This window comes from Monodelphis domestica, chromosome 4, assembly GCF_027887165.1.
Source record: "Monodelphis domestica isolate mMonDom1 chromosome 4, mMonDom1.pri, whole genome shotgun sequence".
Classification (NCBI taxonomy): domain Eukaryota; kingdom Metazoa; phylum Chordata; class Mammalia; order Didelphimorphia; family Didelphidae; genus Monodelphis; species Monodelphis domestica.
This window is the reverse complement of record NC_077230.1, coordinates 360,087,101-360,098,659: the sequence shown is the minus strand read 5'-3', so window position 1 is coordinate 360,098,659 and position 11,559 is coordinate 360,087,101. Positions and strand designations below refer to the sequence as shown.

General features: G+C 39.3%; 1 protein-coding gene across 5 annotated transcripts in view; it reads right to left on the bottom strand.

Annotated features, from left to right (window-relative positions):
* Positions 1-224: 224 nt before the first annotated feature.
* Positions 225-11,559, bottom strand: part of C4H1orf94 (chromosome 4 C1orf94 homolog) — a 124,689-nt gene continuing 113,354 nt past the window's right edge. For all 5 annotated transcript variants that reach the window (XM_007492752.3, XM_007492754.3, XM_007492750.3 and 2 more), the window contains one exon: positions 225-448. In XM_007492752.3, the coding sequence (XP_007492814.1) occupies positions 382-448 (67 nt within the window). In that variant the 3' untranslated portion in view covers positions 225-381. The remainder of the gene's footprint in view (positions 449-11,559) is intronic.

Genomic DNA, 11,559 nt, shown 5'->3' with positions numbered 1-11,559 from the left:
CAAGTCTCTTCACCCCATTGCCTAGCCCTTAGCGCTTTTCTGCCTTGGGACCCATACATCGTATTGATTCTATGACAGCAGGTCAGGGTTTTAAATTTAAAAAAGAAAGAGAAGCAATGATTACCCCAAACTAGCCAGTATTCACTGAGGACCAGTCTCATTGCCTTTGACAAGGTCACAAGGCTGAGACCTCAAGGAAATGATGTGCAACAGGACACCTGGAATTCAACAAGGTATTTTATTTTATTTGTAACCCGATTTGAGTCCCAAAGGCCATTGGTACAGGACTCTCTTCTCATTGGTGGACAGCAATGCCCATGCCTGCATGAGGAGCTGGCAAAAGTGGGAGAGTGAAGAATTCTTCAGTCTCTTCAAATTCCTTCAGGTCTCTTCATGCTCTTTAGTCTCTTCAGGCTTAGCAGTTGCTTTGGGCGCTTCTGGCCTCCAGCTTTGAGAGAAAAGATGGACAATGCCAACCCCACTTCAGGCTCCTGAAGGGAAACTAGGACTCTGGGAAGAAGCTGACATGGGAGGAGTTGGCAATCTCCATCATGTCCCCGTCCCCAGCTTGCTACACTAGAGACTTGGAGAATTTCCCTCTAGGTGTGATCTAGGACTCTCTCCCCCTCTTGGTTGAGTGGAAACACCTCACTTCCAATAGGAGAGCTCCTTCACTCTGTATTGCCTGGTATATGTTCTTCTAGTTACACTTTCTCTTCTTTCTGGTTTGCTATTGATTTGGACTAATGGGTTTCCTTGCTACCTCCTATGAGTGTTCATTGTGGAACTGGTATTTGGTGGGAAGAGAGTCAAGTCTCAGAGAGAAAACTTGAGATCTTTCTTCCTAATTAAGAAACAGCAATTAGAATTTTAACTTTACCCTGAAAACTATAACCCTTAGACTAACAGTATTTAAGGAAGTAGATAGCTATAAGCTTAGTCTAGTGCCCCCCTCTCTGAGGACAACAGAGTGACTGCCAGCCCCAACTTCCTGCTTCCCCTCCTAGCAGGGCATTAAGTCTTTTGGGGATGGAGGAAAGAAGACACTAGAGGTATCCATTCTGGCCCCCTTGGAGTCACACAATGACATCATCTGCCTGCTACATGTCGAGGAATAGCATTGCTACATATTTTTAAAGACCGAGTCTGTCCATCTCACTCAAGCCAGAATTGTAGGGGCTACTCATGGGCTTATTCCCACTATATTCATCATCACAAAAGCTTTAACCTCTATTTCAGATGGAGACTGGTTCACTCCTCCTTAGGCAACTTGGTGGCCTTTTGCTGCAAAGGGAAGCACCATATCGATGTCAGACTTACTGTACACACCCAATTGGCTTAACCCACTGTATCTGAAAACTCATAAGCTAAAGAGATACTCTAGCCTAAGCTATTCAGGTAGCAGAGAGTGCATATATCAGCAATAGTGAACCTTTTAGTGGGGCAGGTGATGTGAGAAATGTCCTCAGCTGAGGGGAAGGAGAGCAGCCTGTCCCCTTGTCCCTCTGGCTTTCAAATAATGGACTCTGGCAAACCCTGTGCTGGGATGATCATGCACATGCCCAAGAGAAGAGTCTAAGTGTCCCCTTTGGCACATGTACCTTAGGTTCACCACCACAAGCATATATATATATCACCATGCCTTTGCAAGGCATTATAACCTTATAAACAAAGTGGAGAAATGCATGCTCAATGATAATACAGTGAAATAAATTTAAAAGTGGTCAAAGCACCAAATCCAAAGAATATTGATTAATCAACCAATTTCAAACCAAAGGGTAGCTGCTCTGATGGCAGCTATAATGTTTTGGGCTTATCCCCATCCTGTTCAATATTTTTGCCAATCCCTTGGATAAAAGTATGGATGGTAAGATTATCAAATTTGTGGATGAAGTGAAGTGAGGAGGAATAGCCAACATGTAGGACAAAAGAATTTAGAGCAATGGGACACATGTAATAAGATGAAAATGAATTGAGATAAATGTAAAACTTCCACTAAGTTTTTAAAAAATCAAAATACAGGAATAAAAACTCACAAATACAGGATGTGGGAGACTTGAATGAACAATGTTTTATGTAAAAAATTGAAGGACTGAATGGATTGCAAGCTCAATATGAATCAATAGCTCAACGTGACAGCCAAAAGAGCTAATGAAATCTTAGGTTATATGAATAGAAATCCAGTTATCTGGAATAAGACAAACAATAATCCTATTCTCCTTTGCCCTGATCAGTCTGTATCTGGAGAATTGTGTTCCATTGAGGGCACTACATTTTAGAAAGAAAATTGGCTAGCTGGAGAGCATACAAAGGAGGAGGGCAGGCAGTAACATAAGGGAACTCAAACCTATGCCCTAAGAGCATCAGTTAAAGAAAAGACTTAATAGGGATGTGATAGTTCCCCTCATCTATTTTAAAAAAAATGAATACAATGAAATTTATTATATGCTTTTTAAAAAGAACTGTGAAATATATGTATAAGGATTTTCCTTTAAGACATTTTCTTTTTTTCCATTTTTTTTTATTTTTTCACTCACATGTAGAAATGATTGTTGACAATTTTTTTTGACATTTTAGAATTCAGATTTTCTCCTTCTCTCCTCTCCTCCCTCTCCCTGAGGCAGTGAATGGTCTGATAGAGGTTATACCCATACTTTCATGTAACACATATTTCCATATTGCTCACTTCACAATAGAATAAACATATCACAATACAAGAGGAAGCTCATGAAGGAAATATAGTGGAAGATAACATGCTTTGATTTGCACTCAGACTCCAACAGTGCCTTCTTTGGCTGTGGATAGCATTTTCATCATGAGTCCCTTGTGGTTATCTTGGAGACTTCCTTTGCTGATAATGGTTAAGTCCTTCACAGTTGCCCATGGTATAATATTTCTGTTACTGAATACACTGTTCTTCTAGGTCTGCTCACTTCACTTTGTATCAATTCATATAAGTCTTTCCTGGTCGTCATATACTTAAAGACTCGCATGTGGAAGAGTTATTAGCTTTGCTCAATGTGGCCCAGAGGACAGAATTAGGAATGCCTGGTGGGAGTTCCAGAGAGGCAAACACTGCTCTGAAAGAAAGCAGCATTCCCAACAGTCAGAGCTGGGCAAAAATGCCGAGGTCTGCCTCGAAATCTCTAATGCTAAAGGTATTCAAGTGGAGATGGGAAGCCCAATTGTTCAGGAGATTGTAGAGAGGATTTCTCTTCAGATGTATGTTGGAACAGATAACTTCTGAGGCCCCTTTTAGCTCTGAAATTCTGTGGCTCTCTGAAAGGAAGACCTGAGTCTCTTGGGTTTAACTTGAGCTCAGCTTGTGTGATGTGTTAGTCTAAAAAGCAAATGTAAAGTGAAGTGAGCAGAACCAGAGCATTGTACACAGTACCAGCAATAATGTACGATGCTCAACAGCGAATGACTTAACTATCATCAGCAATCCAGGGATCCAAGTCTCCAAGGGGCACATGACAAAAAAGGCTCTCTACCACTGTAGAAGGAATGGATGGAGTCTGAATGCAGATTGAAGCGTATCATCCTTCACTTTATATCCTTTATGACCTTTTTTTCTTATATAAGCAATATATGTCATCTTTCACAACAAGATAAACATGGAAATATATATTGCGTGATAACACATGCATAACCTATATTATATCATATTACTGGCCATTTTGAGAAGGGGAAAAGTGGAGGAGGAAAGAACATAGATCACAAAATATTAGAAAGCAATTATTAAAAACTGAATCTCCATGTAATTGGGGAAAAAACTGTTCCTTCCATTAAAACACAAAACAAAAATATAATAAAATAATATAAAAGACTCAAATATATTAAAATGTTAAAAGTATTTCTAAAAATCATTTCTCCTATTAAGAAAAAGATGTTACCTTAGAAGACTTCATTAAGAGAAATACTGTCTAGAGAACAAAAAAAGATGATAATCCTGCCATTTTCTGAGTTGCTAAGATCACATCTGAGGGACTGTGTTCAATTTTGAACACCAAACTTTCAAGAGAGATTCATTGAAATCTTTAGAATTCCATCATCCTATGATTCTTTGAGCCTTTTCAGAATAAGGCAGGCTCAGATGAGTGAGGACAGGCTCATAAGTGTGGCAGACTGAAGCTTTCTGAGGTTAGGGAGTCCATCTATTTGAGTCTCCCAAAGCATCACATGTCATTAGACGTGCTTTTCTTTTTCCAAAGCTGATTCAGATGAGGCAGGAATAAAAAGTTGCTTTGTTGATTTTGTATCTGACCTTCCACACTCCCTAAGTGCTCTCAGAGACATTAGTAATGAGTATCAGAGCAGGGAAAGGGTAGGAGCCCTTGTTGGTCAAATCACATACAATTAGTGTTTTCTGTCCTTCTCATTGATTGGAAATTGTCTGATGCTCATAACCAGGCCTTCTTGCTCTGCCAGTATTTGTCACAGGGGCAGCCCAGTGAAGAATACTTGACCTCCAATTGAGAGTCCATAAAGAATGATCCCAAAGATCCTAGGAGTCTCTGAGCTTGAGCATTGACAAGAGAGAGGGAGCTCAGCAGGTGAGACAAAGATTTGGAGACTTAAGGTGTCGATAACCATTATTAGTGTCTGTGTTATTTGTTGTCACCCACACTTAAAATAGAGAAGGAAAATGGGGCAAAAAGTAGGGTAAAATAAACTCAATTCTCCTGCACATGTCCTAGGTCTGAAGTCTTATCTAGTTCTGTAGCTCTATACCTAGCAATATATACCTTGTAGCTCTATACCTTGCACAAAGAAAGTCCTCATTAAACATACAGTTGATTGTAGTTGGTGGCATTGGGGGTCAGGCAGAAAATAAGTATTTATTAAACACTTCCTATATAATTAAAATAAACATTTCTTGAACACCTACTATGTGATTAAAATAAATATTCATTATGCATCTAATATGTACCATGTGGGGCAGCTAGGTGGCACAGTGGATAGAGTGCCAGCCATGGAATAAAGAAGACTCCTTTTCCTGAGTTCAAATCAAGCCTCAAACACTTATTATATGGTTGACTCTGGACAAGTCACCTACCCTGTTTGCTCATCTGTAAAGTTAACTGGAGAAGAAAATGGCAAACCATTCCAGTATCTTTGCCAGAAAAGAGTCAGACATGCCTAAAATGACTACAACAACAACAAAATGTGTCATGCACTAGGCTAAGCATCTAGAATAAAAAGAAAGGCAAAAGACAATCTCTGCTTTCAATGAGCTTACATTCTAGTGGGGAAATTACAGCATATAAACATCTACATACAAACTATGTATGGGACAAGCCGGAGATTATATCAGATGGAAGAAATTAGAATTAAAGGGGATTGGGAAATGGGAGGGTGATGGTAATAATGATTGAGGGGAGGGAAGTGTGATTCTCCTAATTGTTAATTCCCTCTCCTCATTTGCTTTGTACTTACTTGGTATATATTTTGTATTTACTTATATGTGTATTTGCTCTTAATAGAAGTTAAGCCCTTGAAGGTGGGGAGTGTCTTATTCAATGTAAAGTGACAAACTTGGAAGTCACTTCACTATAAAATGAAGAGTTTGGAATAGATGACATCTCACCTACTTCTCTCTTTCTCTCTTCTCTTTTCTCTCTCTGTCTCTGTCTCTCTCTGTCTCTCTCTGTCTCTCTCTGTCTCTCTCTCTCTCTGTCTCTCTGTCTCTCTCTGTCTCTCTTTCTCTCTCCTCTTTTCTTTTCCTCTCTCTCTGTCTCTCTCTGTCTCTGTCTTTCTCTCTCCTCTTTTCTTTTCCTCTCTCTGTCTCTCTCTTTGCCTTTTCTCTCTCTCTCTCACCTCTCTTCCTCTCTTTCCATCTCTCTCTCTCTCTCTGTCTCTGTCTCTCTCATTTGTAATTGTCTTTGTATCCCTAGTTCTTGGCAAGGAGTCCTGCACATAATAGACAACTATGTTTATCATATTTGATTAGATGAGATATACCCCCTTACATATCATCAATGTTATGAATTCACCTTAAGACCCAAACCTCTGCATTTGTATCTTGTAAAGACATTGGCCTTTTCAGAGAGAAAGTCATCAAAAATATTGGATAATTTCCCCCCATACCCAATTTTGACCCAGCTCTTTGTCCATTTTCAGAGCCTGTACAAGATACAAGTACTGTTACATGATCTCTACAGGTCATCTGTCCAACTGCTTGGACAATAGGCATTGCTCAACAACTTAGTTTTTCTCATGTGGTTAGTTAGGCCAAACTCTTTGGGATAACTATGGACTTCATTGGTCAGGTTGCAGTTAATATAGCATTACTTCCAGTCAAGAAAATGTGGAGAATGCTCCATATTTCTGACAACAGAATGCTTTTGGTGCCATTTTATGGTTTTGGGCACAAGATGCTGCAAGTTCCCAAAATGTAAAGATTTGGTCACTTTATGGGTTCATGGCAGGCATGAGTAGGTTGCAATGTATTATCAATGAAGAATTATGCAAAATAAATTATGTGAAATCTGTTGGTCCTCAGAGAAATCTCTGATTGGAAGATGATGAGAGTGAGGCATAATTGATGGAAAGATTGCATACTTGATTGACATGCAAAAGATCAAGCTATCTTGAGGAAGACATCCAGAACATTAGATGGGCCCATCTGCTGGAGGGGAAGGGAAAGAAGAAAAATGAGCATTTACATGGTGCCTACTATGTGCCAAGCACCACACTAAGAGCTCTACAAATGCAATCTCACAATAGCCCTGGGAGGCAGGAGCTGTTATGAAGTCCATTTTGCAGCTGAGGAAACTGAAGCAATCAGAAGTTAACCATCTTACCCAGAGTCACACAGCTAGTGAGTTTCTGAGACCTAATTCAAACTCAGGTCTCCCTCACTCCAAGTTACATGTTCTAACCATTGTGCTACCTAACTGTCAGAGGATTTACAGGATGATATAGACAAGTGTCAAATAGGATGAGGGGGCATGGATGGGTCTGCATCCCTGGAAGGAATGCCCACTAAGAAGAACTCAGATCCATTAAGTATTAAAGTAAACATCACAAGAACTTTCTTTTCTATGGTGCTTTAAAGTTTACATAGAATATTCCTCACAATAACTCTATAAGATGGTATAGGGTATATACGTACTATTATAACCATTTTACAGATGAGGAAATTGAGGCCCTTCTACATGATTGCAATTCAGATCCATTAAATATCAAAGTAAATACAAGGACTTCCTTTTCTATGGTGCTTTCAAGTTTGCACAGAACTTTCTTTACAACTCTTTAAGATGACATAGGATGTATAAATAGTATTATACCCATTTTACAGATAAGAAAATTGAGGCCCTTGTCCATGATTAAATGACTAGCAAGTATCTGAGGTTGTTCATCTGAATGTGGATTACTTGACACTGATTCCAGCCCTGTCTGGGACATGGCCTCTTTATATAGTATATATATATTGTGCATTCATACCTATATGATTGTATACAGAATATCAATGTAAGTTTGTGTATGTGCCATTTGAGTGTTAGATATGATATGGTGGGGGTAGGGCATGGAGAAAGGGCAAGTAACTATGCTATTGAATCGTTTAAAAGAAGGGCAAGTGGGATAGCTGGGTGGCTAAATGGATTGAGAGCCAGACCTTTAGATGGGAGGGCAGAGGTTCAAATCTGGCCTCAGATGCTTCCTAGCTGTGTGACTCTGGGCAAAGACACTTATCTTCCATTACCACTCCTCTACCTTGGAACCAATATTTACTATTGATTCCAAGGTAGAAGGAAAGAAAGAAAGAAAGAAAGAAAGAAAGAAAGAAAGAAAGAAAGAAAGAAAGAAAGAAAGAAAGAAAGAAAGAAAGAAAGAAAGAAAGAAAGAAAGAAAGAAAGAAAGAAAGAAAGAAAGAAAGAAAGATGGGGCAGCTGGGTAGCTCAGTGGATTGAGAGCCAGTCCTAGAGATGGGAGGTCCTAGGTTCAAATATGGCCTCAGACACTTCCCAGCTGTGTGATCCTGGGCAAGTCACTTGACCCCCATTGCCTAGCCCTTACCACTCTTCTGCCTTGGAGCCAATACACAATATTGACTCCAAGATGGAAGGTAAGGGTTTTTATAAGAAAGAAAGAAAGAAAGAAAGAAAGAAAGAAAGAAAGAAAGAAAGAAAGAAAGAAAGAAAGAAAGAAAGAAAGAAAGAAAGAAAGAAAGAAAGAAAGAAAGAAAGAAAGAAAGAAAGAAAGAAAGAAAGAAAGAAAGAAAGAAGGGAGGAAAGGAGGAAGGGAGGAAGAGGGGAGGGAAGGAGGAAGGAAGGGAGGCAGGATGAAAAAAAATGCTTATATTAATTACTGGAAAAGGCCAGAAAGCATTGGACACCTGGCTCCAGCAGAAACCAGGTGGGCAGGGATGCTTGACCATAGGACAACTGAAGCCTGATATCTTTTCTAGTTGAGACAGCAGCGTTTTGTGTGCCTTTTTGTAGGGTACTTGACCTCTCAGTGTGACAATTTACTGATCAGTATAGAAACATCTAATGTAGCCTCATTGATATTCATAAGTTTGGACCAGAATGCTGAATGAATTTAATTTGTTGTAAATAAACTGATAACTCATCTTTGTCTGCTTGATAATTTACAATTCTTGATTTTAGAATCAGCAGTCTCAGAGTTGAATGGGACTAGTACAATGGAAGGAATACTGGCACTGGAGAAGAGAATCTAACTTCAAATCCCATCTCTAATGCTGAGGACCTAGATGGCCTTGGACAAATCCCCTGGGACTTGGTTTCCTTATGTGCAAAGTGAAAATTTTGGACTAGATTGTCTATAAGATCCCTTCTAACTCTAGAGCTGTGAATGTTCCTTTGACCTGAGAGGTCATTCAGTCCATCCCACACATGAATATGAATCTTCTCTGCAATATACTAAGTGGTCTTAGTAACCTTAGGTCTGGAAGTTACTTTAGAGATCATCTAATTTTTTAAAAACTCTTGCCTTCTGTCTTAAAGTCAATACTAAGTGTATGCAGGTATCCCTTCCACATTGGAACTTTCTCCATCATGGTTTTGACATATCATAGATTGGCATAAGAAATTAAATGGAAATTTTGCATAAGCTACAAATTATACATGAAGGCCAGTAGATGACACAGAAAAAGTTTAGAAACTCATTGTATTTAATATTGACCTACATCTAGCCTATGACCAAATACTTAATCCAAATTTTACAATAAAGTACTGTAAACACAAAACATAAAAGAAAATGAAAAAAATCAGACTTCTTCTCTTGTATGAAGGGAGGGCCAAAAAATTTATGTGTCTTTTCCAGACCATGGAGATGCTGTGCCCGTAACCCACTTGATGAGGAAGGGAGTAGTAAGGGCTAGACAATTGGGTGAAGTGACTTACCCAGGGTCAAACAACTAAGAAGTGTTAGGCAAAATTTGAACACAGGTCCCCTGACTCCAGACCCTGAGTTCATCTAATTTAATAGCCTCATTTTGTGGAGAAGGAGATTGAGGCTCAATGGATTAAGTAATGTCAGAGGCAAGATTTGAACCCAAGTTTCTAACTACAAATCTCTATACTATTTACTCCTCCTCAGGCTTATAGATCTCTAATAAGGGAAAATCCACAACTTTCCAAGTCAGCTCATTCCATTTGTAGACTGATCTAATCAGTAGGAAGTTTTTCCCACCATCAGGGCATTTCCACCTCTCTACAGCCTCTACCTGTTCCTGCCAAGAATCACATCCAATCCCTTTTATAAATGAGAGATCGCTAAATATATTTCCATGATGGCTATGATGACCCCTCTAAGTCTTCTACAGGCCACATAATTGCAGCTGGGGATTCAGTATCAATGGCAATGAGAGAGTAAGAGAAACTTGGAATTTGAAAGAGTCCAAAGGGATTAGAAATGGATGGGAACAGCTGTGATGGGGATGAAGGTGAGTGGAATGGTCTCCATCTCGGCTCCATCTAATTGTAACCAGGTAATTATAATGCAAGGTAGAATGTACTGGAGTAAAAGAAAGATGCAGACAAAACATACTGGAAAAATATGAAGAAAAGAACACTTTTAGACAGGCGGATTGGGATGGATTCAGGGAGTGGGTGGCATCTGCTCCAAGTTCTGAAGAAAGAGAAGGTTCTAAACAGTAGAAATGTGAGGAAAATATATTTCTAGATATGGGAGATAGCTGGGGCTGATGCAGAAAACCAGGAGATGGAATTTCATGTTTGACTGGAATGCAGAGTGCCCTAAGAAAAGTAATATGAGAAAAAGGAAGGAAAAGTGAATTGGAGCCAGATTGTGGGAGGATTTAAATGGCTGGCTTGAAGAATTTGGGTTTTTTTCCTATTGGCGATGAGGAGCCACTGGGCATTTTTGAACAAAATCATCTTGACAACTGTGTGAAGGATGAATTGCAGAAGGAAGACTGGAGGCAGAGGCAGGATTGGTCCCTTGGTCTGGGTCAGGGCTGAGGCTGCAGGTTAGGATGAAGTGGGCACAGCTGCTAGGGTTAGAGGGATGGTGGGAGTGGTTAGTCCATTACAGGATGTTGCTTTTTTAATGGCCAGAAGAAGCAGAGAAAGAGAGCTTAATCAGTGTTTGGGGATAGGAGTGAGGAGAAACAAGGAAGGAGAGAGAACTGTAAAAGGTTAGTGTAACCCCCCCATCCCCCAGTAGACTGTGTACTCTTGGAGGGAAGGATAGGCTCTTATCTAAACTGATTCTTTTCTAGTTCCCATAATAGTGTTCTGTACATAATTAATGTTAATTAATGTTAAATATTGGAGAGGAAATGGAGATAGGGAAGGGAGTGTTTGAACTTTACTTTCATAAGATTCTTGGCTCTAAGAGGAAAGAGCATACACAATCAATTAGGTATAGAAATCTGTCTTACCCTATTGGAAAGTAGGAAGAGAAGAGAAGGGAGAGAGGTGCTCAAATACAGAAAGAAATGAGTTAGACGTATTAGAATACAGGTCACTCCTCAATCAAAATATGTGAACTGGAAGCTCTTAGGCAAAATAACTAAAGTAATCTGCAATCACATGAAAAACGGCTCTAAATAACTATTAATTAGAGAATTGCAAATTTAAACAAATTTGAAGTACCACCCCACACCTATCAGATTGACTATTACAACAGGACAGTAAAATGTCAAAAGTTGAAAGGAATGTGGGAAAATTGAGACACTTAACTCACTGTTCAGGGAGTTGTGAATTGATCCAAACATTCAGGAGAACAATTTGGATCTATGCCCAAAAAGCATAAAACCATAAAAATATATACGTTAACCCAGCAATGCCATTACTATGTCAGTATCTCAAAGAAATAAAAACGGGGAAGAGACCTACATATGCAAAAATATTTATAGTAGCTCTTTTTAGCAGGGGGCAAAGAATCGGAAAGTGAGGGATGCTCATCATTTGGGGAATGGATGAGTAAGTGGTGGTATATGATTTTTGTTATATAAGAAATGAAGAGTAGGAGGATTTCAGGAAAACCTGGAAAGACTTTCATGAATTGATGCAGAGTGAAGTAAGCAGAACCAGGTGAATATTGTATATAGTAACAACAATATTG